Below are 27,702 nucleotides of genomic sequence, written 5' to 3' on the forward strand. Positions count from 1 at the left end.
ACCAGTGTTTCCTCTAGGATCCTCACTTACGATCTGCATGCTGTGCTGCATCCGGGTGCACAGAGAGCAGCAGCGGAGTGGATTTAAAAAAAAAAAAAAAAGACAACACGTGAGTGTATTTTTAAAAAAAAGACAACACGAGGACGTGTTTACATCTATGGATACATAAAGCAAGGAGACTGTGGCGGGTGGTCCGATTGTCCGACAAGGGAGGGGGGCGCGGGGGGTCCGTGATCGGACTGTATGAGTTTCGCTTTTACCGCGCACTGATGTCATGCATCTGCCTTCGCTCTCTCTCTGTGTGTGTGAGAGAGACGGAGAGAGAGAGGGAGAGAGAGAGAGTGCGCGTCAATAACGGCCAAAGAGCGCTATGCAGAGATGAATGAACGGAACGATATTGCAGCTTCAGGTGCTCGTTCATCGCTGTGCTGCTGTGGTACAGCATGTGTTTTTCTGCTGCATGTGTTACAGTCTATGGTTCACAACCCGGCGGTGTGTTGTCTACCTGTCGCCGTATTTACGTCATCGACGTAATCGGAAAAACAACTCGACGGTATGTTGAACGTGTCGACGTATTTACGTCATCAACGTAATCGATTAGGTCGATTAATCTGGACAGCCCTACTTGTTTATCCTGTTAAATGCAGCGTCTGTTGTCTGTCTGACTTCTGCCCGAGTTTACGTAAACGCAACATCAAGAATACGTTCCGATATGCAACCACACCGCTAGATGGGGGTAAATCCTACATACTGGGGCTTTAAGGTCATCTGATCTGGAGTCAGCACACACACAGTCTGAAAACAGCTGTTTGATCACACACACATTCAGCCACAAACACTGATTATTACACTGTTCACTACACTCACTGTCTTCTGATTGACAGCTCCAGGCCTCTGGACAGTGAGGACATCTGGATGTCACACTGTGATTTACTGTCTCCTCAACACAACAACACATCTCATCAGGACAAGACCAGGATCTCAGAGAGACTGAGCTGATTATTGATCATCAATATCTGACCAGACAGAGACCTGATGGTGCCGCCTGGTTTCTGTTTCTTATTTCCTCCTTGGTTGGAGACGCTGGGAGACGAATGTCTCTGAGCAGTGGACATGCTTTGATTCTTGTTGCTGTGTTGTTATTAGTGTGTCCACACTCAACAGGTGTCTACAGTCTCTGGGACTGTTCAGGTCAAACACTCTGTTGGTTCAGGAGCAGTTCAACCAGCTGCAGCTGAAATGTTTCCTGATACACTCTGAAATAAAGTCTGATCCAAACATCTGGAGAGACTCAGAGCACAGCTGCCAACAGCTGCTTTCATCCCTGACATCTCTTCTCCTGAATATGACACAGTGAGTCATGATGAGACACTGAAGTCATCATGAGGAGAAACTCCTGATCCCAGTAGTTCATCACTGTGTCTGATGAAAGCTGCACAGCTCATGTTTGAAACACTCTGAGATTTCTGCTACGTTCACACCGCAGTTACAAGTGACCTGAATCTGATTTTTTCGCTCATATGTGACCCATATCTGATTTGCTTTTGACCGTGTGAACAGCACAAGTCGCATTGAATCTGACTTTTTCAAATCAGATTCAGGCCACTTTTAAATGTGGTACTGAATCGGATACGTATCTGATTTTTTTGAATGCGACCGCAATCTGAACAGCCAGGTCGCATTTAATGCGACTTTGACGTCATTCTGACCCGCGCTGCACTGTTTTGTAAATTAATGACAAATAAAGTTGATTGAAAAACCAAAAAATGTGCCACAGGCACATATTTCTGAGAGGGGGGGGCGGGATTTTTGTTGGGAGAGTCAGGGGATGAGACGCACACTTATCAATGACCGATTTGATACGGGATTTCCTCAAATAATAGCCGGTATTCATTTGTTTACACAAACAAATAAAGGCCGGCCCTAAATACAAGCCGGGTCCAAAAAAAAAAAAACTGTCGCCTGGAAAAAACTGACAACGATATGATCAGAAACTCTTTCAACTTTGTGGACTGTCTGCATGTGAAGACTGAGTGGAGTAAAGCTGACCTCATCCTCTGCTTCAGAGAGGGTTAGGGTGAACGGGCTCCGGACACGGAGCAGAGAGGGGGGGGTGGGGGGGGGGGGGGTGAAGCGCTACAGCGCAACGGTGACAGAGACCCATGTAGGTCCGACAGCGCAGCGAGGACAGTAGGCCTACGTGAGGAAGAGGAAGATGAACTAATGAACAATGACCTTGGTCGCTAATGTGTAAAAATAAACTGAGGGATTTAGAAATAAAGGCCATCGGGTCGGCCGTAGCGTCACACTGAGCTGTCAGATGATGAGCCAGGCAGGCAGACTGCATATCACATCAAATGTCGGTGAGTTTAAATTCAGACTCTTTTTTTTTTTTTTAAGCGTAATGCTGTGGGTATAGGGAGGCTGATGGAGTGCGGGAGGGGTGGCGGGTTCGAGTCCGACGTGATTATTATTATTTTTTTAGCATTAAGCCATAAAGTCCTACAATACCGGTTGCCGTTGCCATGGTTGCTTCCGTAAACACCGTTGTGGCGTGATGTCATCAATGATCAACTGCGCATGCGGGTCACTTCAGGAGCTTGAGCTGTTCACACAGCAATCCGTAGACAGGCCACATTTAAAGAAGTAATGTGAACAGCCAAACAAAAAATCAGATTTGAGCAATAAATCGGAATTGAGCATTAAGACCTGCGGTGTGAACGTAGCCTTTGGCTTCAGTATAAACTGTGTTGGGACGAGTCAGACTGAGACAGAGGCCGTCAGTGGAGTGGGCGGAGCTTCACTGTGGCCTACACCACCTCTGGATATGGTCTGAGTGATGGGATCTGGTGTCATCAATGCATTGACCACCTGAGACTGATGTTAATACCAGGTGTGACCAGGTGTGAACGGGACCATAGAAAATGTTCCAGCTCCTCCTCCTCTATCAGACAGTGTGTGTGTCTGCAGCAGCCTCTCCATACCTGAGAGAGTCCAGTCTCCAGTCTGGATCCTCCAGTCCAGCAGACAACAGCTTCACTCCTGAGGCTCCTGGATGGTTGTAGCTCAGGTCCAGCTCTCTCAGATGGGAGGGGTTGGAGCTCAGAGCTGAGGCCAGAGAAGCACAGCCTTCCTCTGTGACCAGACATCCTGACAGACTGAACACACACAACAACACACAGGAACCCTCTGTCAACACCTGCTGCCGTGTTCAAGTGGCATCAGATAAACAGCTGGATGGATCCTCACCTGAGAGTCTCCAGTCTACAGTGTGGACTCTCCAGTCCACCAGACAGCAGCTTCACTCCTGAGTCCTGCAGGTCGTTGTTACTCAGGTCCAGGTGTCTCAGACTAGAGGACTGGGAGCTGAGGACTGAGGACAGAGCTTCACAGCTTCTCTCTGAGAGGTTACAGCCGCTCAGTCTGAAGAGATGATCATGAGGAATTAAAGAAGAAAGGAGTTTATTTTCTGTTCTGTTGAAAGACAGAAGGGTTTTTATATAATGATGAATAAATCCAACTATCTCTACACTTACAGAGTTTTGTTGGAGGCTTTGACCACTGGCAGCAGCCTCAGAAGAGCCGTCTCTGAAGCAGAGTATTTCTTCAGGTCAAACTCGTCCAGATCTTCTTCTGATGACAGTAGGATGAAGACCAGAGCCGACCATTGAGCAGGAGACAGTTTATCTGTGGAGAGACTTCCTGAGCTCAGGGACCATTGGATCTCCTCCACTAGAGAACGATCATTCAGTTCATTCAGACAGTGAAACAGGTTGATGCTTTTCTCTGCAGAGGGAGTCTCTTCAATCTTCTTCTTGATGTACTGGACTGTTTCCTGATTGGACCGTGAGTCACTTCCTGTCTGAGTCATCAGACCTCGTAGGAGATTCTGATTGGTCTCCAGTGAAAGACCCAGGAGGAAGCGGAGGAACAAGTCCAGGTGTCCATTTGGACTCTGTAAGGCCTCGACCACAGCGCTCTGGTAGAAGTTTGTCTCTGCAGATTTGACTCCTGTTGTTTCAGTCTTCCTCCTCTTCTTCTTCTTGGAGGTTGTTTGTTGTTGTGACATCAGGTTGAGTCCAGAGTTGATGAAGGTCAGATGGACATGAAGAGCAGCCAGAAACTCCTGAACACTCAGATGGACGAAGCAGAACACCTTGTCCTGGTACAGGCCGCTCTCCTCTTTAAAGATCTGTGTGAACACTCCTGAGTACACTGAGGCTGCTCTGATATCGATGCCACACTCTGTCAGGTCTGATTCATAGAAGATCAGGTTTCCTTTCTGCAGCTGCTCAAAAGCCAGTTTTCCCAGAGACTTAATCATCTCTCTGCTCTCTGGACTCCAGTGTGGATCTGTCTCAGCTCCTCCATCATACTTGACCTTCTTCAGTTTTAGATGAACCACCAGGAAGTGGATGTACATCTCAGTCAGGGTCTTGGGCAGCTTTCCTCCCTCTCTGGTCTTCAACAGCTCCTCCAGAACTGTAGCAGAGATCCAGCAGAAGACTGGGATGTGGCACATGATGTGGAGGCTTCGTGATGTCTTGATGTGGGAGATGATCTCTCTGCCCTGCTTCTTATCTCTGAACCTCTTCTGGAAGTACTCCTCCTTCTGTGGGTCAGTGAACCCTCTGACCTCTGTCACCATGTCAACACAGTGAGGAGGGATCTGATTGGCTGCTGCAGGTCGTGTGGTTATCCAGAGGCGAGCAGAGGGAAGCAGGTACCCACTGATGAGGTTGATGAGCAGCACATTGACTGAGGTGGACTCTGTCACATCAGTCAGGATCTCAGTGTTGTGGAAGTCCAGAGGAAGTCGACACTCGTCCAGACCGTCAAAGATGAAGACGACCTGGAACTGATCAAAGCTGCAGATTCCTGCTTCTTTGGTTTCAGAGAAGAAGTGATGAACAAGTTCCACCAAGCTGAACTTTTTCTCTTTCAGCCCATTCAGCTCTCTGAAGGTGAAGGGAAATGTGAACTGTATGTCTTGGTTGGTTTTGTCTTCAGCCCAGTCCAGAGTGAACTTCTGTGTTAAGACTGTTTTCCCAATGCCAGCCACTCCCTTTGTCATCACTCTTCTGATTGGTCGGTCTCTTCCAGGTGGGGCCTTAAAGATGTCTTCTTGTCTGATGGTTGTTTCTGGTCTGGCTGGTTTCCTGGACGCTGTTTCAATCTGTCTGACCTCATGTTCGTCATTGACTCCTCCAGCCCCTCCCTCTGTGATGTAGAGCTCTGTGTAGATCTGGTTCAGAAGGGTTGGGTGTCCTGCTTTAGCGATGCCCTCAAACACACACTGGAACTTCTTCTTCAGCTTGTTTTTGAGTTTAGGCTGGCATTTGTAAAGAGCTTCTGAATGAATAAACAACAGGTAATAGGACAGTAAGGTAAAGGTCCTCGTAACAACAGGTCATAGTAAATGAATGTTAACACACAGAAATATTTGAATCTAAATTCATGTAGTCATGGTGATGACTACAACCGTGAAATGTTACATCCCCTCACAAAAGGTGCTGAACTTTACCTGCTGCTGCTGCTGTTGACGGGTCTTGTCCTGTTGGAGGAAAGGGAATCATTAATCATGAGGAGTAGCAGGACCGACCCAGTTGACTTTGTCCTCTGTGTGGAAATAGTTACAAAGCCAAGAGATTTAACAAAGGTAAAACACTGGCTGCACTTCCCATGACTGACCTTCATTAATTCCCATCTCCTCCAGAATGAACCTTGCCACCTGCAGAACTTTCTCAGTAGTGTACATGCCAACCATCAAGTCCACCGTTTTCTCTCTTCTTGCATCCTCCAGCTCACACTTTGGGATGGCAGGGAAACCATCCAGTAAGTCAGCATTCTGCAGGTACCACTGGAAGCTTTCCAGCTCTGCACTCCCCAAATTCTTCAAAATCCGCAGCAGCTCCCCCTTCACAGGCGTCGCCATCTTTGTTGCCTGACAGAAGCAGATCAGTGACACTGTTTCACTAAGACTGATACTGTAAGTAACTCTAAAAACGACTTTCTGGTAAAAAGAGATTCACTTCCTGTGCTTTTATTTTGGCGATCAGGCGCCGGAAGTAACAAGCTCCCGTATTGTTGTTTTCTTTACGTTTCTCGAAGCAGACGGCAAACGGTGCAGTCAGGCATGATAATTCTGCTCCTAAAGGGTTCTACATCATATGGTTAAGCACCCAGCTGGAATTGGGAACAAGGTATTGTGTAAACAACATGTCAATATGTTTAGCCATGTGTAATTTGTTCGATTTAATGTGGGAAAAAATGCTAATTGTCATACGCTAATAGCGATGCTAATGTTAGCCTCTGTGTAGTGTGCATATATGTTTGGCCTCATGGTGGTGATGTTGAGCTAACAATAGTCTTTGAATCTGTTTTATGTGTTTATGGCAAACGGTTTATTGTCATTATCTCATGTGAAATGTTGATTAAAGCAGAAGTAAGTGGTCCGGTCGTTTTCGCTAATGCTGCGTTCCAGGCAGGCTTTTGAAATCGTAAATTACAGCTTCAAGTCACAACTTACGACTTTGTAGCGTTCCAGGCAACCCACTCGTGTTTTTCCGACCTGTTTTACCGGTGAAAGTCACTATAACGGCCACTCGTAACTTCCGACCGGTGAACTCGTACCAGATCGAACTGGTACGACTTCACGGTCGGAAAAATACGAGTTTCCTTGAACGCACCATAACAGTCCTCGTCCCTACGTCACCACATTCACGGCGTCCCTTGGCTGCACACACAGCCCTGCATGCCGTTCTCTCTCCTCATTGGATAAAAACTGTAGGATACGATAAAAGTTTTCTCCTCAGCTCAGAGCAGAGCAGAGTGACTGACAGACCCGTGTTTCAGACCAAACACTCTATATAAGTGATTGCTGTCGGAAGATATAACTATTTAAGACTTATATTAACACAAATATATCACTTACTTCTGCTTTAAGGCTCATATATTTAAGCAATATCACATGAGAGGGAGTGCTGTTGTACTGTATATCAGCACGGCTGTGATTCGGTCGTAGGCACGAGGCCGCAGGCCGAGTGCCGCAGATAATCACACCGTGCTGATATACAGTACAACAGCACGACCTCGAGTGTGATATTGCTTTTATACAACAGTGCTACGAGCGCATTTTTAGAACAGTAATAAACTACAAGAGATTATGATTTGTTTGTTTATTTAATCATTTATTTGGCTCCGCCAACAGAAATAGTTCTGCAACTGGAAGGGAGACAAGGCTGTTGCCAGGCAACGCATAAACATTTCATACTAGCTTGCTACTAGCTACAAGGTTTTCCACCGAGCTGCTTCCAGTGCTGGTTCTGGTTCGGAGCCCGTGTCTGATTAGCACCGCAGCAACAGGACCAGCATGAAGACATACAGAGACGTTATCGATACTGTATTACATTTGTTTATCATCTATGTAATCAATATAAACACAGTTGAAGCTAAGTAGCTGAGCTACGTGGCTAACAACAGCTAACGCTAATATCAAAACACATCACCGTCAAAACGTAGTTGCCCCCGCGGCGATTTTTTCCCCAGCCGGGTTTAGTAGAGATTTATCTCCAATTAGACGGACCAGGTCAGGTCCAGGTTTTAATGTTCAGGTCCGTTTATAACTGTAGCAGCAGCAGCAGCAGCAGCAGCAGCAGAGAGATGGGGCAGCTCCTGTATGGGGAGCGTGGCTCTGACTTAGCTCCTGTCCAGCTGAACAGCGGAGTGATTATGTCTGTGAAAAGTCCCAGTGCTGTTATACTGTATATCAGCACTATTAAATGTCTCGTTGTCCAATCAAATTGCTCGGTTGGGACCGGTCGGAACTAACTGTTGTATAAATTGTCATAAGGCATATTTTGGTGAAAATCATTTACAAGGGTTATTTTATTTATTTCATAAGAGCTCATTTTATTTCATTTATCTGTCCCTTAGCTCTTACGGTGTTGAAAGAAGAACGGATATGAATAAAAGGAAAAGGAGATTTATGTTCAAATAAGGATGACGGCTGAGCATAAATAAAGGCTTCTTGAAAACATCAGTAAGCTTCACCATTGTCTGGCTGTGGTTCGCTATAGATACCACCATTTATCATGGTAAGGGATGTGACTCTATTTAGTGCCATCACATCCCTGGTTTGCTAATTAATACTTGTAATATTTGTAATATGTCTGTTAAGTACTTAAACTTAGTATTTAACACTGGTAGGATAAATCTGAAATGTCCTCCATCTTTACACAGGACAAACATCAGTGTGACTCACAGCAGTGATGGCCAACAACAGACAGAAGGTATTTCAGTGTTCACTCAGACACAGTCTCATCATTTTGACCCAGGTAGTTTTTTATGTGTGAAATAATTCTGTTTTGGTGTGCATAAATTAAATCAAGCATCCAAAATAAAACTATGATATAAAAATTGTATGAATTGACTGTATATATGGACTTTCAAAAAGCTTTTGATTAAGTCCCACATAAAAGATTACTTGTGAAGAAGATCCTACAGTTTAGATGAGTAATTGGTGTGATACCTGTTTATTGAAATTAAATCCAGAAAAATGTAAATATCTGCAACTTGGAAGAGGGCATAACAACTGTGTTAGCTATCTGGTTGGAGATATGCTTGTCCATAAAGTAGAAGAGGAAAAGGATATAGGTGTGGTGGTTAATGGCGCATTAGAATTTCAAAAACACATGATTAAATAAAAATAACTAATTCAAGGGTGGCCATGATAAAACGGACCTTCACAAACTTAAGTAAGGAAATTGTTTTACCATTGTATAAAGCTCTGGTGAGATCTCATCTCGAATTTGCAAGCTCTGTCTGGTGTCCCTATAAAGTAAAATATATTGAAAAAATTGAAGCAGTTCAGAGACGAGTAACCAAATTAATCCCAGGGAGGGATATGATATGAAGATATGGAGAAAGATTAAGGCACTTAAGACTGCCAACTCTTGTCTATAGGAGGTATAGGGGTGACATGATTGAGGTGTATAAACTTGTACATAAGATATACGATTAGCCTCGTAAACCAGCCGCTCCCGGAAATGCATTTCATTTCATTTCTGAGGGAGAGTCTGGCCTCATCCCCGTTGTAAGCGTTTGGCCTGAAACCCTCAGAAGGCCGAGCCAATCAGCGTCGCCGCTGTGATTGACACAGCACGTTGGCCAATCAGGGACCGACTGGTGCAAAGCCCCGTCACTACACCAACTTGCTGATTGGCTGAATGGGGTTGTCTGTCAACGCTGCTACTCCCGCCCACCCCAAACGCCCACCCCAAACGCAAAATTGATGTTCAAGTCCATATTTCTACCTACATCAACACTTCTGCCCGCTCTCCAGCCGCACTCACACATTTCTGAAATTAGCTGAAATGAACATTCAACTCATTTTTTATTAGAAATATATCACTGTCTTCATTTATAATTTTGCTTGCAGCAAACACATTTAAAAGGTTGTCAAATCTTTTTATGTGCGCTATCCGTGGTTCTGAAATCCCCACTCTCGGCTGCACTCACACAATTCTGAAATAAACTGTAGCCCAGAGTGCGATTTGCCAGGGAATGACCCCTCTGGTCATTCGTTTTAACATAACATGTCCAAGGTTAACTTTGACTTCGTGGAGGGTTAACAATGGAGTGGATTGAGCAGTGCTGCTCAGTTTCTCCTGGAAAAAAGGCAGAGGAGAAGATGACATGCAGACCTACAACCCAGTCATCAGAATATATATATGTATATAAATATATATATATATATATATATTTTTTTTTTTCTTTTTACAGTGGGACTATTTTATTAGATAATATAGATTTCTGATTCAAAAAACTACATGAAATTTATTGTGTATCTCTCTTTGATATTGTCAGTATTAGTAACCGTTTTGTAAAAGCACATCAGTCCGGGATATGGGCTCATTATCACAGCAAGGGAGTTTTGAGCGTATACGGTATTGCTTAATTTATACTCCCGACAGTAAAAATGGCAAGTTAATAAGCAATTGTCTACACGGTGGTCCGAAATTGTTTTAATAAACTTCATAAACAAAGTTAATAAACTAACAGCTGCAAGAAAGATAATTATTGTGTCTTGTTTACGAATTGTGCCCACCTGCGTTATGTTTTGTGCTTTTTAGCAGTCAAATCAGTCTGGGTCATTTTCTGTTTTGTGAAACTCAGAAAATAGGTATTATTTCATATAAATGAGGTGTGAAATTAGTATTAGGTTGGTCTGAAGTTGAATAAAAAGATGAAACACAACTTCTGTGATAATGTTATGTTTTGTTATTAAATTCAATAAAACACCCAAAATTCAACCAAATTGCTTCAAATTTATTGTAACTGTTAATACCATAGTATTAAACAACCTCTGTTAATTTCAGGCCGTTTGATAAAAAAAACACACACAAAAAAAAACAAGAAAATTATGAAGGAAAGAATTTTGGTTTGGGGTCAAAATGAGCCCAAGACAACATGAGGGCGAATGACAGACACTGAGTCCACATCAGTCCTGTAGTGTAACTCTAATGACAGACACTGAGTCCACATCAGTCCTGTAGTGTAACTCTAATGACAGACACTGAGTCCACATCAGTCCTGTAGTGTAACTCTAATGACAGACACTGAGTCCACATCAGTCCTGTAGTGTAACTCTAATGACAGACACTGAGTCCACATCAGTCCTGTAGTGTAACTCTAATGACAGTCACTGAGTCCACATCAGTCCTGTAGTGTAACTCTAATGACAGACCACTCTACTCACCACAGACAAAGTCCCAGCTGTTCTCCAGCGGCTGTCCGGACGAGCTCAGGCTGCGTTTAGTGGCTCAGACAGCGGGAGAGCAGCGTCTCCTCTCCACCTCCTCCACAGGCTGATTCAGGCGGTAAAGCTGCCTCCAGTCATCAGGAAGTGGAGCTGCACACAAAGAACCACTCTGTGTTCAACTACTGACCATCCACTAACTCTGCTTCTGCTCTTATTCCAGCGCTTCTACCCACAACATCCACACAACAAGCTGATTCAGCACTGTGCATTTATCTATTACCAATGTGCCTTTAATGTTTGTATTTTGAAGAGACTTAAATAAAAAAAATAAAAAAAACATCCACACAACATGGAGGACACGGTTCTGTCGGTCCAGACTTTACAGTTACAGCTCTGACTCAGCTACAGTCACATTATAACAACACAACAACAACACAACAACAACACAACGACACGTTGAAGGGCAGAGAACTCAGGTAACCACAGGTGTTAACGAGGAAAACATTCAGACTGTTCACCTTACCTTCACACGACGAAATAAACTGCTACACAACCGCGTGGTGAAAAGTGAAAGTCAACTTTAAACAGGAAGTGGGGGAGGGGATGTCACTTCTGTAATCTGAGTAGAGAGACTGGTGTTTTCACTACTGCTGTTTATTTCTAATACTGAACCATAAACAGTTAAAATACTAATGATAATATTGATCTTCAGTCCGCCGCTTGTCAGAAGAACATGTGTGTGTTTCCCCTGTGTGTGTTAAAAATGTTAATGTAACACATTATTTAAAGGGATATTCCGGCGTAAGTTTAACCCATGGTCTACTCTAACACACAGCAGATCTTAATGCTGACGTAAGGTGACACCCCTCTTTATTAATAATAATAATAATAATAGTAATAATAATAAATAAAACACCTCTGCTGTCAGAGAGAGAGAGCGTGGTGGACAACTGTGGACTGACTGAATGTGAAAGTAATCCAAAACTATAATGTGTCATCATCACAACTCAAGTTCCTTTCACACATTAACAGCTGTGCACTTTGCCTTAATGGTGAGCAGTGGAAGTTGACAGGTGTAAATGTATTAAATCTAAGAACATTGTACAGTCTGGTCTGGTGCTTCAATAAATTGATGATGACAACGTTCAAATGAGGTGTATAAATTATTTGGAAGGAGCCTGCTCACACATTTAAAACAACCAATAACAGGCTATATATTATATACTGTATGTAGTAGCCGATTGTCAAACAAATAAAAGTGTCAAATCAAACTTCAAATTATACAAATCAAAGGGCCACTGTACTCGGATGAGAAAAAACATAATGTCCAAACAAATGTCCAATTTCAACAAAAATCGTGGTTTATTTAACCAAAAGACGAGCAAACAAAGAACAAAGAAAATTCCTGTGCCTCTCCCGCTCCGGTAAAAAACCATCTGCCCACCCAGGTGCATGCTGGTCCCTTACCGACAGCCTACCTATATAATTTCAGGTGCCCTCCTACCGTGTCCAAATGAAACAAAACACAAATAATACACAAGAAACACCTAAACTAAACAAATAATAAACTAGAATACTAACAGAAATTTAATCATAATGAAATCAAATAAATTGATTGAGAATAACCAAAACAAAATACTCACTAAACAAAATACTAAACTAAACAGCACTAAATACTAACAATAAAAAAATTGTTCCAACACTGTTTATATAAAGATGTGCTGCTCTTTTTGCTCCATTGCTTGTTATGAGAAGCCAGTGATGTAGTCGGCTACTAGTGCTCATATCTGTAACAGATGGAGACCAGAGATGGACAGAGTACTGCACCCCAGTACTGGAGTAAGAGTACAAATACTACTGGTCAAAATTTACTCCGTTACAAGTAAAAGTAGCTCAGTCCACATGTTACTCGAGTAAGAGTAAAAAACTACTTGCTTTTAAAGGTACTTTAAGAAGTAAGAGTAAGAGTATTTTTTTTATTTTTCACATCAATGAATTCCTATAATTTTTTCTAAATTAATTTAAGGAGCTTTTAACTCTTGTTTGTGAGAATGAACTCTTTGAAACCACCTGCACTGATGTGCTGCTTTTAGAACCACAATGTTATATAAAGCTGCAGAAACACCTATAAAAACAAATTAAATGAATGGGATCATAAGAGGACAGCAATTGTCATTTTCATGTTTTACACCCCCCAGCCCCCCCCCACACACACATCAGGCAAGGCATTTTCTATCTCCCCCTCACTGAGGGGACATGACTTTGTCCACAATTCAATGCTGTATTTCAATGCTGTATTTATGTGGTACCACAGGAGATTTTACAGGCAAACGTTGATAAAAATAACAATTCTTTAATGAAGTAATGCAGATGTTTATTAACAATCATTTAACTCTTGCGTGAAAACTGTAACCGAATGAACCTGCACCGTCCAACTAACTCTTACTCTTACTTTTCAGCCTTCCTAGAAATTAACTCGAGTAAAAGTAAAAATATTTGCCTTGGGAATGTATTCAAGTAAGAGTAATAAGTACCAAAGAAATCTAATACTCAAGTAAAGTACAAATCCTCTAGATATGTACTTAAGTACAGTACTCAAGTAAATTTACTCTGTTACTGTCCACCACTGGTTTTTACTGTTTCACAGTTGATAACTTAAAGGATTTGTTTAATGGTTAAAAAGAGATTAAACAAAATGAATCATATTTCATGGTTAAAAGTAAAACAAAAAGTATTGTAATTCATGGAAAACAGCTAAAATCATCACATTTCATGGCAGAAAAAAAAAGCTCAAATAATTTATGGTTTTAAAATGTGTAAAAATAAATATTCCATTTGATAGGCTGTAGAACTAAAACCAAATGTTTTCCTTTAGTCACTATTGTATTACAGTACTAGTGTGTTTAATTGTGTGATTATGTGATTTGAGTATGGCCATAAAGAGAAGAGCGTTATGACTATGTTGTAACAGTCCTGTCTCTGTTCCCCAAAGACTTTCAAACAACATTAATTAAAACTCATTTTTGTTATTATTATTTTCTCTCATGTGGACATTTCCCATATGTGATAGAGAACAATTTGATTTGTCATTTGTGAAGAACAAAAAGAAAGAAACTGTGGAACATGAAGTCAGTTATTGTGCTGAATTTTCATTTTATCTTTATTTTTCATAAAGCATATACTGTTAACTCCAAAGTAGCTTGTGACTTCATTTCCTCATTGTGTTTATCACTCACCTAACCCTCCTATTACGAGCCCAGTCTTTCCTGGTCCATATAGCTTCATATCCTGTGACACTCTGAATGGAATACTGAGGGGAACTTCATTGTGTTGAGCCATTTTTGATAATAACATTTTATATATCCCATATTCCTTTAGTGTTGTTTTTGGTGTTATTAAATATTGTCTTATAGTTTTCTTTTCTATTGGTTCACTTATTCTGAGACTTACATTTATTTTCTGCCTCTTTAGTTCTTTGTTTAATAAATTCTCTGTAGAGTGTATTTGTCTTTTGACAGTCGTTTCCTAATCCCTTCATGATCCATGGTCCATCTATATAGGCTACTTTAGTTTGCTGCTTTGTTGTTTCACTGGACAGTTTTTGTTTAATAATGATGTGAATATTCTTAAAATGTTCCATATACATTGTCAATATCGTTTTCATTATAAACTGTTTACAAGTCATTTCCTAAACACATTGATGCTTTCCTCTGTCCTCACTCTGCTGTAATGTGTTTTATTTATTCATCTGGCTGCTTTGTCTTGTACTTGCTGCTGTAACAGAGTTAAGGAGTTAGTAATTCCACTAACTGTAATTCTGTTATTATGGAAGCTGCACTACACTTAGTTTATTATTATTATTTATCTGCCTGTTACAATATGAAGTCGTTCACTATTTATTCATTATATTATTATGATCTATGAGTTAGAAGCTCTTATTTTGAAACGGCGCACTAACGAGCCCCTGCAGACTTCGCGGGTTGACCCGTTTCTAGGCAACAGTCTGCTGTTGGAGTGTCGTGGTAGGTTGACTTGTACTGAGCTCCGTTAATATAACTTTCTATTTGAGGGTTAAAGGTGACTTTATTGATCATACATGTGAAGATCTGCTCCAGACAACAACTGCTGATGTTCTGTGATGATGCTGAGTGAGATACATGACAAGTTCATTGATACGGAAAAGCTTTTCACTAACTTTGATAGCTTCATGTTAGCTTGTGGCTAATCCTAGCAGCCTGACTGTTGAACAGGCAGAGAGTGTTGTGAAGTTTATTTTGTATGTGTGTGTGTGTGTGTGTGTGTGTGTGTGTGTGTGTGTGTGTGTGTGTGTGTGTTATCCTGAGCTGTGGCTGTGAAGCCTGATGCAGAGATTATTTCTCCTCTTTTCATTAGCAGATGTAAATAAAGTCTGATGGGAGTCTGACAGTGACGGTCCTTGTCCTCTGTGAAACTACACGACGACGCATGAGAAAGCACTGAACCGCTACGCTGCCATCAACTGTAACAACTGGTAGGTGCTCACTGAGCTCAGAGATTCATAGTCCACTCACTGGCTTGTTTTCTGTCTCATTGGTCAATATGTGGTCCGTTAAAGGGATAGTTCACCCAAAATTCAAATTTCACTCCTTATCTACTCACCCTCATGTGGACTAAGGGCTGGGAGAAGTTTCAGAGTCCTCCGTGGCTTCTCTGAGTTACAGCGGGGCTCCGTGCAGCAGTATTTGTCCATATAATGGTTATGAATGGACACCACTTTTCTTCGTCCAAAGAGACACACCAAAAAACATCCAAATACCTCCATACTGCTCGTCTGTAATGTCCCTCTTGTATTGAAGCCCCGACATGAGAAATTGTAGTAAGTAGTAGTAGTAAACCTTTATTTTACCAGGCAAGAAGTGCTAAGAATACATTCTTATTAAGGCAATGGCCTGGTAGGAGGTGAAAGACCTCCTAAGGGGCAAGGGAGAGGGGGAGAATAACATTAAAATATAGACAATAAAAGCACATACAACAACAGTGACACAAAAGAAGAAAGAATAGAGACAATAAGCCAACATAATGCAATGAAATACCACAATATGACAGTTAGTTTGACGTACAGTGACATACAACAAGTTATGTAAGGACAGAGACACTAAAAGTAAAAACAGTGATACTAGACAACCATAAATGAGACAGTAACAAAACAACCACAGTAACAGACGGTGTTAGTGAGGTAAGTGATGTGATAGGATCAGAGAGAGCTTTGGCTGGGACAGCTGCAGGTATACTTTAAGGATTTAGTTATGACATGTTGTTGTTCCGAAAAAAAATTAAATAAGTATATGTTTTAAGCTTGTTTGTAGTGGAAGCTCCCAGCACTGCTCTTCCTGGTCCGTCCAAATCTCGCGTGATTTGCATTGACACCCAGTTCACGGCTCCGCAAATCGCGGGAGATTCCGGCAGAGCAACACTGGGAGCTTCCACTACAAACAAGCTTAAAATATAGACTTATTTAATTTTTTTCGGAACAATTTCTCATGTTGGGGCTTCAGTACAAGAGGGACATTACAGACGAGCTATGTGGAGGTATTTGGATGTTTTTTGGTGTGTCTTTTTGGACAAAGAAAAGTGAGCTCCGTTCTCAACCGTCATATGGACATGCAGTGCTGCACGGAGCCCCCCTGTAACTCAGAGAAGCCACGGAGGACTCTGAAACTTCTCCCAGCCCCTAGTCCACATGAGGGTGAGTAGATAATGAGTGAAATTTGAATTTTGGGTGAACTATCCCATTAAGGCGGCACAATGGGCTGTGATTCTGCTGGGTCCAGTGGTTTTTGGATATAGGCTCATGCTGAACATTGTATTGATAAACTCATCAGTCATTCTGTGCTTATTGGGATTTAGCAGATCAGTGTTTAATAGATAACGTTTAGCTTCATTGTTGAAAACCACTTTGCTGTGGAGCCGTGGTTCTGCTGGAGTTCTTCCTGTCTCTGCCAAATCAAAAACGAGAGGTTTAATCAGCAAAACTTCAAACTCTTTTAGAACAAAAAAGACATTGATCACATAGTTTTGTCTCTAGTCTTTGGTTTAGAATTAAAAACCAGATACATCTATATGAATTTGGTTTCTGATTTCAAAATAAAATAACAATAACAGGAATTTCCAAAAACCAAAAAGGCACCATTTTTAATTGTTTATTAATTTCTTGATTGTGACATCAATGGTGTCATATTTTCTTGTAGTTTTAAAATAAATCACCCGCTTGTGTTTTTAAATTATAATAAATGATGGATTATCTGATGAGACCTGAAACAGTGAACATTTAACACTCACCTGTTCATATTATTATCAATGTAACGCAGTGCCACCTAACAACCCCAAGGGGTCAGGGCATGAACGTATCTGTCCTGTAGCTTTTACAGTGTTTAAAGAAAAGTCAAGTAAATAGCTGTTAAAAGCAGGAGGTCAGCTTGTGGAAACATCAGTGTGCTTCACCATGGTCTGACTGGAGTTTTCTTCACTAACAGCTTCTCCTTCATCGATGCTGACGACCTGTGAGCTCCATGAAGGCTCATGACAGAGGCTCATCACAGCTGCTGCTGCTACATCACATGCTGTCCACCTGGATTCATCAGCCAGCACATCTTCCCATGTGTCACAGCTGATCTACAGGGATTCAGGCAGCGTTCACACAGACTCTACACAAAGGTCAGAGATGTAGCGTGGTGCAGAGTGAAGCTGCCCTCCACTACACATTTAATTTGAATGTCTTTTATTTTGTTCTGCAAAGAGCAAAAATATGTATTTTATCATCACAGTTCGCCACACACACATACGGAAACTTCAGACTCAAGTGTGTGTTCTCATTCACTGAACATATTCGATATTCTAACACAGAAAAATCATGAACATCTGTAGCAACATCAAAACAATAGATCATGTGACTGTTGTATCACTATTCCAGACCAGTTTCATCATGTATATTCAATATATCAACTTATTTAGCAAACACACCGTATCAATCATGTCTAAACATTGTCAAATTAATCAACTCAATCATGTATATCTATTTTAACCTATTTATTTATTTATCTATGAACTCCGCGAGCAGTCACACAGCAGCACTCTTTAGACCGGCTCATAGTTTTCCTGTTGCTCGCGGTAACTACGCAACCAGTGCTAACTACAGGCTAGCCGTTTTCCGTACGGTACTTTGGCTGAGTAACGTCCATAAACAATAGCACATAACGTCCGAACGGGATAATAAACCAGCACATAACACATTCACCCACTCGTTACACAATTCTAACTCTCCATTCTTACCTGCAAAGAGCAAAAATATGTATTTTATCATCACAGTTCGCCACACACACATACGGAAACTTCAGACTCAAGTGTGTGTTCTCAGTCACTGAACGTATTCACGCGCGACTTCCTTGTTCCTGAACACACCGTGTAGCGGACGCGCCCTCTGCTGGTCGGAGTTAGACACTGCATACTGCTAGATAACATTACATTTTTCAAACAATAAACCACTCTTTTCTCACCATAAACACACAGACAATTATTACCACACTCTAAACATGAGCTGTACTGAATGTAAATCATATTAAACATGTAAATAATACTAATAATGTAGGTATATTAACCCACTGATGGCTCTGTATGCCACAGAGACAGTCACATCCACCAACACTGATACACAACTCTGAGTATTGATCTATTAGTATTAAGTTTATTAATTTACCAAGATGGTCGGCTACACAGCTGATGGGTTTCTAAGACTGAAATGGTCTGGGTATCATCAGATAATTCATATTTGTTATTTTTATAAAGGAAAAAACCTGTAAATCTGCTGTTTCAAATTGAAAATGGAAAAAACCTTTTGGCATCAGAATAGAAAAAACTAAAATGGTCCATCTTTGGTGTTTGACAGTTTCTTTTATTTCGATTTTCCACTCTTGATGTCCTCTACCTGTGTGTGCACTGAGCTACTGTCTCAGTCAAATGAGAATGCAAATGAGACACCATATCTTAATGAGAGTACCTGAATAAATAAAGGTTCAATAAAAAATGAAATGAAATGAAAGGAATAATTATAAAGATTCTTTTTTTTTTTCTTCTTCTTCTTTTTTTGGATTTTCTTTATTTCTGTTAAGAAACAAAAACCAAATTGACCAAATGATTTTGTTTCTAGTCTTTGGTTTAGAATTAAAAATCAGATACACCCATATGAATATCGTTTCTGGTTTCATAATAAATACTTATAAAAAGATTTTAAAAGAAAAACAAAACAAAGAGGCCGCATTTGCAATTGAATTTCATCGCTTGATTGTGGCATCAAAAATATCTTATTCTCTTTTGGTTTGAAAGTAAATCACAGACTTATGTTTATTAGAGATACATTTTTCATTTAGTCAAGAAACAAAAAACAAATTGACACATGACTTCATTTCTAGTCTTTGGTTTATAATGATGTTTTTAAATGATAATAAATGATGTATTATGTGATGAGATTCAGACCTGAAACAGTGAACATTTAACACTCACCTGTTCATATTATTATCAATGTAACGTGGTACTAACTAACAACCACAAGGGGTCAGGGCATGAACATGAATGAACACTCATGAAAGTGGTGTGTTCAGGTAGAAGGTCACATGACCAGGCTGGACTGCAGGCTCACTTCACTGTGTTTCAGAGTTCAGTGGTTTCTGGCTCTAGTCTGAGCAACATGACTGGGAACACAGTCAGTCCACTGTTGAATAACCATAATAACTGTAACCTACAGACTACATGAGTATAGTAGTTACAGGAGAAGCTTATGGGTTAAGGTAGGAGCCAGCCAATCATCTTCAATCAAACACTACGACTAGTATCATATATTGCTGTGACGACAGGACGTTTGATCTGCCGAGGAAAGGATGTAAGGAGCCAATAGAGCAGCAGAGAGAGGTGAGTTCACTATTCACTACTATTAATGATGCACAGTAGAGTCTGTTGCAGAGCAGCGTGCATGTCAGAGATTAGAAGAGTTTTTATTACAACTATCAGAGCTGCTCGTCCGTCACATTCACTGAAAAAGCTGCTGACTTTCGGGGTGACCTCCGTGTTATGTGGCCCACTGAATATGGCAGTAGTGGAACTCCCATCATGCCTCTGGGCTGAGCCAACGGCGTTCTGGATTTGATGCTGCGTGTTCATGAATGCTATGCTAGTGGATTAAATGGATGAGTAATGAGACTTTTACAGGAACCACATGGGGCTTTGAACCATGAATTTTCATCAGTGACAACACTGTCAAACAACAAAGATAATGTTCAGTAAAGTCAGATGTGTTAAACTTACAGTCACTGATGTTGTGCTTCATTTGTTTTAATCATAATAAGGAATCAGTGTTTAGTTGAAACTGTTTCCATTTTTACTAACAGGTGAATATTGTATGTAACGGACTACTACTTTCTGACCTCTTTATGTTGACATGTATATTCACACAGTTCGTCTGCTAACAGTTCTATAGTTACGTATATATTTCCTGAATCATTGTGTAGACTTCAGTCTGTTTTTCACTGTTCTCCACAGTTATATGCTACTGTCTGGATTAGAGGTAAGTATTATAAACTTTTTTATCTTAATCTTTCCTTTATTGTCCACAGTGTGGAAATGTGTCTTTGGCTTCACCACATAAAACCACATAAAATCACACAATAACACGCATTAAATAAATAACATGTCATTCAATACACAAAGAAAGAGTAAAAAGGTGCTAAAATGCTCATAATCTGGAGTTGGTCCCCGGGCGCTGCACCGTGGCTGCCCACTGCTCCTCAGGGATGGGTTAAATGCAGAGAAAGAATTTCACTGTACTAGCTGTATATGTGACAAATAAAGTACCTTTACCTTTACCAGTGTTGTGGGTAACGCGTTAGAGTACTTTAATTACTTTTTTCGTGTAACGTGTAACGTAACGCGTTAGTTTCGTGAGTTGAGCAATCAGTAACTTAGTTATTTTTAAAAAAAAGTAATCTGTTACTTTTCGCCGGATAAGGAAAGAAAAATCCCGACTGCAGCCTGCTTTTTGTCAGACAGTAGACTACTGTGCAACCTGCGGATGTGTCAGCCGACACACCGCTGACCTACGTTACCTATGTGTGTGTGTGTGTGCGCGTGCGTTTCAATTCGCCGGCGAAAAGGACAAGAACATAACGGTAAAATGCACACTCTGCGTTGGTGATAAGCTTCTATCGACCGCAAAAAAAATCCACATCCAATTTAAGGGCCCATTTACATGGATCAGCTCCACGTACGGACCTGCTTCTCCAGCAGCAACAGTGCAGCCCGTCTCTCAGTGCTTGCCCGCTTTCAGCAGCTCCCTCTCGGCGAGCGGCAGCTCAGTTCTCCCCCGGTCCAGCCCCGATCTCTACTCCATAGCTGCCGTAGCAGCAGTGTCATACTGTACCAGTACATTCAACTGCATTTTTTAAAAACTTTTATTACACACAACAAGGCAGGGCGTTCACGTCTCGCCAGCCTCCCTCCTCTCCACACGCGAGTCCTCCGTTCAAACCGACAGACAGATCGAGCAGTGAAGCCGCTGAGAGGGATTCACGGCAACTCCTGAATTTTGATCAGTTCTGCGATCAAAAAAAACAAAAAAAAAAACCCGCTATGTGGCATATTTCTGACTGTCTTTCCTGTTAATGTTATCCTGTAGAGTTAATTTGGTTGGATGACTGATGTTATTCGTCAGGACTCAGTGCATTTAAAAGAGGCTGTGTGTCTGTCTGTTAAGTTGCAAGCATGTGCGAGGCGCTGCAAAAGGCTTTTAATTTTTGGTAACGCATGAGTACTCTAACGCGTTTTATTCATAGGTAACGCAGTAACGTAACTGATTACTTTTAATTGATGGTAACGTTGTAACTTAATTAACTACTTTCAAAAGTAACTATACCCAACACTGACCTTTACCTTTACCCTGGAGATGACCACCAGGGAGCAATCAAAATGCAGAGCCTGGCACAAACACAGAGAAGGCAGAATAACAGGCACATCCTTCCACCGTTTGTGCACAGCTGGAGAGCCTACAGATAGTTACACTCAAAATATTATGAAGTACAATCAACAGGATTTACAAGCACCAGCCATACTCTGGGGGAGGGACATGGAGGACAGAGCAAGGAAATATTACACAGACAAAATGAAGAAACATCACACAAATTTCTTTGCCAGACTCTCTGGTCTTGTTGTTCGCCCAGACCACTTATATCTAGGTGCATTGCCTGATGGAGTTGTGAACTGTGTATGTTGTGGGAGGGGAACCCTGGAGATTAAGTGCCCATATAAATACAGAGAGGGACTAACTGGATGCAGCGAAGACTCACAGTTCTGCCTGGACACAAATGGAAAGCTGAAGAGGAACCATCCGTACTATTCTCAGGTCCAGCTGCAGATTTTCGTGTGTGATGTCTCCTACAGTGACTTTGTAGTCTGGACTAAACAGAACATGGTCATCAATCGAATTATGAGAGATGATGACTTGCTACTGAGAGCCGTGCCCAAGGCTGAACAACTCTTCCTTGACCATCTTCTGCCAGAGCTATTGACCCGGAGCATGGATCCCAGCCTCCAAGATGAACACACATTGTACTGTCTGCACTGCAACAGGCCAGACTACGGAAAGATAATTCACTGTGCAAAGTGCAAAAGTCGCTTCCACTACAAGTGTGTCCAGATTAAAAGAAGGTCGTGTAAGTGGCTTTGCGAGCAGTGCAGGATCTAAAAGGCTGAAGAGGCCCACATGGACATGATGTAAATGGTTAAAAGCATCTCACAGTTAAACTTGCAAACTGACATGTTAACAACTTACTAGTACACACACACTCTACTATAACACATGCAAATCTATTTCTGTCTATCTATCTGTATATATCCAATACACATTTTATTCTGTTCTATTCTTCCACCCTAAATATTGTGTTAATTTGAAAGGAATTGTTTGTAAAAAAGTAGTTTCTGTACAATTTAAATCATCATTTATTCATGCATCAGATGTCATTCAATTCATTGTTAAAGAGTGTTGTGGACTTTTATTTAAACCTTTTCTCTTACTGTTGAAGTCAAAGTTCATTTGTCACACCATAACATACACAGAGGACTTGTGTCAACTTTAGTAAAACAATTCAACAATTAAAACACTGGGCAGTAGATTCAACTAAAATAATAATGTGGTAATAAAACCAGGCACTTTCTTTTTCACATTGTGAATGATAAGCTGCATCTATCTTTTGGGCACTACACTAAGATTTGTTAATGCTCGGCAAACCATCACCATATCGTCCAGTAGGATAATATTTTGAAGGTTTTCCATCGACCTATGACTCGTTCCACATGTATTCTCACATTTGACAGTCTTCTTGATGTGTCAACTTCATAAGCAGAGAGCTGTTTCTTGTTTCTTTGCTGTTATTTCTTTGTCAGAAACACGACCTCCCCAACCTGACGACAAAAAAGAAATTGCTCCTGCTGGTGTTATACCAATTAAATATTTAACTGTGTTGTGGTGTTTATAGTTCGACCGTGTCTGTGCTCGAGCAGTGAGATTCTTAGGTCTCTCAATAAAAATCTCTGTGCAGTCAATAATACAGTGGCATTGCCTATATTTTCTCTTAAAACATTTTGGCATTTTCCTAAGTACACACTCCCTGGATGGCCATTTGATTATTGGTTTTAATGTCTGTGCCATTATGGGGAGCCATTTTCTTAAAATACTGGAGATGACAGTTTCTCTTACACTAAATCTAAAGGCAATGTCCCTGTTTCTTAGGCCCAAGCGCAGCTTCATCAAAACTACTAACAAGTGATCTTCCATGTTTAAAGTTCCATACATCATCACTACACTATCTTTCAGTTTTGAGAGCAACCACTCAAAAATGATAGTGGTCAGTCCAGTATAGAAAAGGAGCAGTTGAGCTTTGACTCTGATTGAGTTGAAAGAGAATCTCCTGCTGTGCCTCCTTCAGCTGCTCGTTCTCCTCTTTGAGTGCGTTGCATGTTTTGCGCAAGTTGACACATTCTGCCTGAAGCCGATCATGCTGGACTTTGAGTTCATTGTAGGTGGCTTGAGGGATCATGGCATCTTTTTTAACTGAGAGAGAGATGATACAATGCATGATGAGAAAAAAAATCATGCCTTGGCAAAAAGGTTAAACAAGATTACTGGACAAAAAAGCAATCTTGAACTACTCAGACTGTCCTGCATAGGTGGTTTACGGAGCTATCTTTAATACTGCATGGTCACAAAAATAGGGTCCCTGGCCTAACAAGCATGTGTGAAACTCTTACGTGTACGGCTCTTGATGCTCCGAGTCTGTTGTTGGTTCCGTGGTGGAGGACTGTTGAGCTGCTGTGAGAGAGCTTGTTGTGTCAGCCAGACAGGTATGTAGGTGGGGAGAGGACATGCAGCTTGTTTCAGCCCTCTTTCTTCTCCTATTTAACCTAAAACCAAAACACATAGAAATATTTGTTAAGATATCCTAACACTCTTGGTAAGGAAAAATGATGGCAAAAAAGTGAGAAGGGTAACGTTAACTGTCCAATTTCTTGGCCGCATCCACACACTGACTTTGCCTACTGTAACAGAACAATGGGGGGACAAAGTCTGGATTTTCTGCATCCATGCTTGACTCTCCTGTAAGACTGTTTATTAAACATGTGGTCAGTCACGGTGCAGAGATGTCGCAAATATGACCAGCGTGGGGGCAATCTGGTTTGTTTACATGATAGCTTCCGAGTTAGCAGTTAGCTGTTGCTAATCGTTGACTGCTAACTTGGGTCAACACGGCACGAAATAGCGGGGATGCCCATTGCTGCCGTAACCTACTTATCCTCACTGACTACATGTTTGTGTGTGATAAACAGTGGACAAAACCTTACCTGATATGAAATGAGCACTGCAGAGCCGAGAATTTCTGATGATTTCATCGGTCCAGTCTGTCCGTTTTATTGCTTGCAACCATAGACGTCTTCGATTTGCCTCAAATGGCGTCTTCGACGACGGAATACGGTAAAAATCAAGCTGGTTATCTTTCTTTGCATTTCGGTTTTGACATCCAACGACACAACAGGACATTTCCCCTCTTTTTTCTCTCTATTTTCTCTATTCTTTCCGACTGTACCTCCGTGTGTATTTGCTGCTTACTTCCGCTATTTTTCTGCCACCAGTAAGCGTTCGCAACTCTTGCTAAGAGTGGTCTATATGTTTGTTTATTTATTTATTTACTGATTCTTTTTTAAATCACGTTGTTGTTTATTTCACATCAGATTATTTACATTCATGGATTAAATCAGTTGATTTTTTAAACTCTTCTCAGTGATTCTCATAAACTTCTTCTTGTTTTTCAGGTCCCAGTGATTTTTCTGTTGTCATGACGCTGATGAGTTCATTATTAAACTGTGTTCATCTCTGTCCTGTGAAGACGACGTGAGTGAGAGACAGAGACAGACGTGTAGAGACTGAACTGTCTGTTCAACAGTGAGAAGGTTTCTTTGACAGGAGGAGACTCTGGTTCACTCAACACAGACTCACTGAGGAACCAGAACTGGACCAGAATCCAAAGCCAGGATACAGAGGTTGAGTGAAGGTGGTGTTGAAGGTGTAGATGTGGATCAGTGAGTCAGAGGAGACTCTGTAGAAGGACAGAGAGCCAGCAGGACAGTCCACATACACTGCTACTCTGTTAGAGACACAGGAGGAGGAGGAGGTATGTGTCTCTCTTCTATTGTGCCTGACGTGGTAACCAACAACATCAGAGCAGTCCAGACTCCAGGACTGATCGTTCATTCCAAACCAACAGTCTCTACTGTTTCCTTTCCTTCTGATTCCTCTGTAACTCACTGATATATCAACCATTCCTCTCCACTCGACCTCCCAGTAGCAGCGACCAGTCAGACCAGTTGAACACAGCAGCTGAGGACACTCGTCAAATCTGTCTGGATGATCAGGATATGACTGATGCTCCACCACCCATGTTGCCTTCCTGTTGTTGTCAGACAGTTTGATCTTTGTGTTCACTGTGTTTGTGTCGATTGTGAGTGGACAGGAATCTGATGGAGAGAACAAGACACAGCTGCAGTTATTGATCATTGATCAGTTATTGACAGTTTGATGAAGACTCATGAGGTCAGTGATGTGACAGTGTGAAGATGGTTGAATGTGCTGCTTTGTTTCCATTACTGATGCACATTTTGAAATTTTTTTCTGACTGATAACCGACGCTCGTTAACCGATTATGTAAGGGATAATGTATAGTTCGGAGGTTGTTATGGAGAAATAAACCCCGACAGGTTGTATGGAACCCCGACGCGAAGCGGAGGGGTTTCATTCAACATGAAGGGGTTTATTTCTCCATAACAACCGACCAACTGTACATTATCCCGCTTATTACACGGTTTACGAGTGAAATAATTAATTTGAAACATAATTCTGATCAAAATACGACTTTCATTGATTTAAAATTGCATAATTTAGCGAATCTGCAAGACCGGTCACTTCCGCTGTTTTGCCGAGCCTCCTCCCGTTCGTGCATTTGAAGCCTTTGATAATCAATCAGTGGATCGATAGATGACCATACACGTGTTACGATGTGTGTATTGTGTGTATTGTGTGTAGTCGTATCTGTCATAAACAAGAGATAACTTTACTGTTTACGGGGTGCGTATGTGTCGCGGAGCCGCGGTGCCACAGAGACGAGAGGAGAGCTGTGACACCGGGTCAGAGGCTCTGATCAGCAGGTTTGGTTTCCAGCAGCGATGTGAAGGAGCCTCCACTCTCTCTGTAACAAGTTACACGTCATTTATCTAACATCACTATTAGTCCGAAGCTGTTTAATGACGGTAAAAATGAAATATAAGGTAAATATCCCGCATAGTTTCTCTTTTCTGTGCTGCGCTGATCAGAGCGGCGTCCCTAGCAACGGTCTGTTATACTTGACGACGGTCATTATTCAGAAATAACAGACCGCAGAACGCAGCGCTGGACCAATCAGAGAGCAGCATTCAATAGAGCCGTGTAATAATAACCGTTAACCAATAAGATTATGACGCTCCAATTATTATTTTTTTTTTGCCATTAAAGGGATAGTTAAACATTTTGACAAATTGGCCCATTGCCATAACCCCTATAGTCATAGCAGTAGGTTCATTACCTTTAATTGTCGGTGCAAGCTATTTTTAGAATGGCGGAGCAGAGCCGTGAGCTGCTCAGAGCTACGCTACGGAGGCTCATGGGATTTCTTGGTTTCCCTCATGAAACTCATCAAATACACAATCCAACAACTCCACAACGCTCTGGTGGACAAGTTGTGACCTGCACATTCACCACGCTATGAGATAATAACAGAACGTTACCAGACAGAGTTGTTTTAGAGGGAAATACAGAGACTCCTTGATGAAAAACTGTCCCTGAATGCAACGCGCATCAGCGGTTTTGCATGAATTTCCCTCTAAAACAACTCTGTGTGGTAACGTTGTGTTATTATCTCATAGTGTGGTGAATGTGCAGGTCACAACTTGTCCACCAGAGCGTTGTGGAGTTGTTGGATTGTGTATATGATGAGTTTGATGAGGGAAACCAAGAAATCCCAGCCTCCGTAGCGTAGCTCTGAGCAGCTCACGGCTCTGCTCCGCTGTTCTAAAAATATCTTGCACCGACAATTAAAGGTAACGAACCTACTGCTATGACGATAGGGATTATGGCAATGGGCCAATTTGACAAAATGTTGAACTATCCCTTTAAATGCACACGTGCTCTGTCTCAGCTGATCGCTCATATGGAGGTTAGATCGTCCATTGTTGAACTGTTTTATACAAAGTGCAGCCAAACACCACACTGAAGGAACAGCAGAGCTCCTCTGTGGAGCTGCAGGAGAGCTGCATCGGCATCCTCTTTTATTAATTTT

At 41.5% G+C, this 27,702-nt stretch overlaps 1 protein-coding gene across 1 annotated transcript in view; it reads right to left on the bottom strand.

Annotated features, from left to right (window-relative positions):
* Positions 1-3,245: 3,245 nt before the first annotated feature.
* Positions 3,246-27,702, bottom strand: part of LOC311004117 (protein NLRC3-like) — a gene marked incomplete at both ends in the record, with an annotated part of 104,737 nt that continues 80,280 nt past the window's right edge. Inside the window, one exon of the mRNA XM_083996065.1 lies at positions 3,246-3,423. Within this exon, the coding sequence (XP_083852191.1) occupies positions 3,246-3,423 (178 nt within the window). The remainder of the gene's footprint in view (positions 3,424-27,702) is intronic.

Source organism: Trachurus trachurus, assembly GCF_905171665.1.
Source record: "Trachurus trachurus genome assembly, chromosome: 21".
NCBI classification, from domain to species: Eukaryota; Metazoa; Chordata; class Actinopteri; order Carangiformes; family Carangidae; genus Trachurus; species Trachurus trachurus.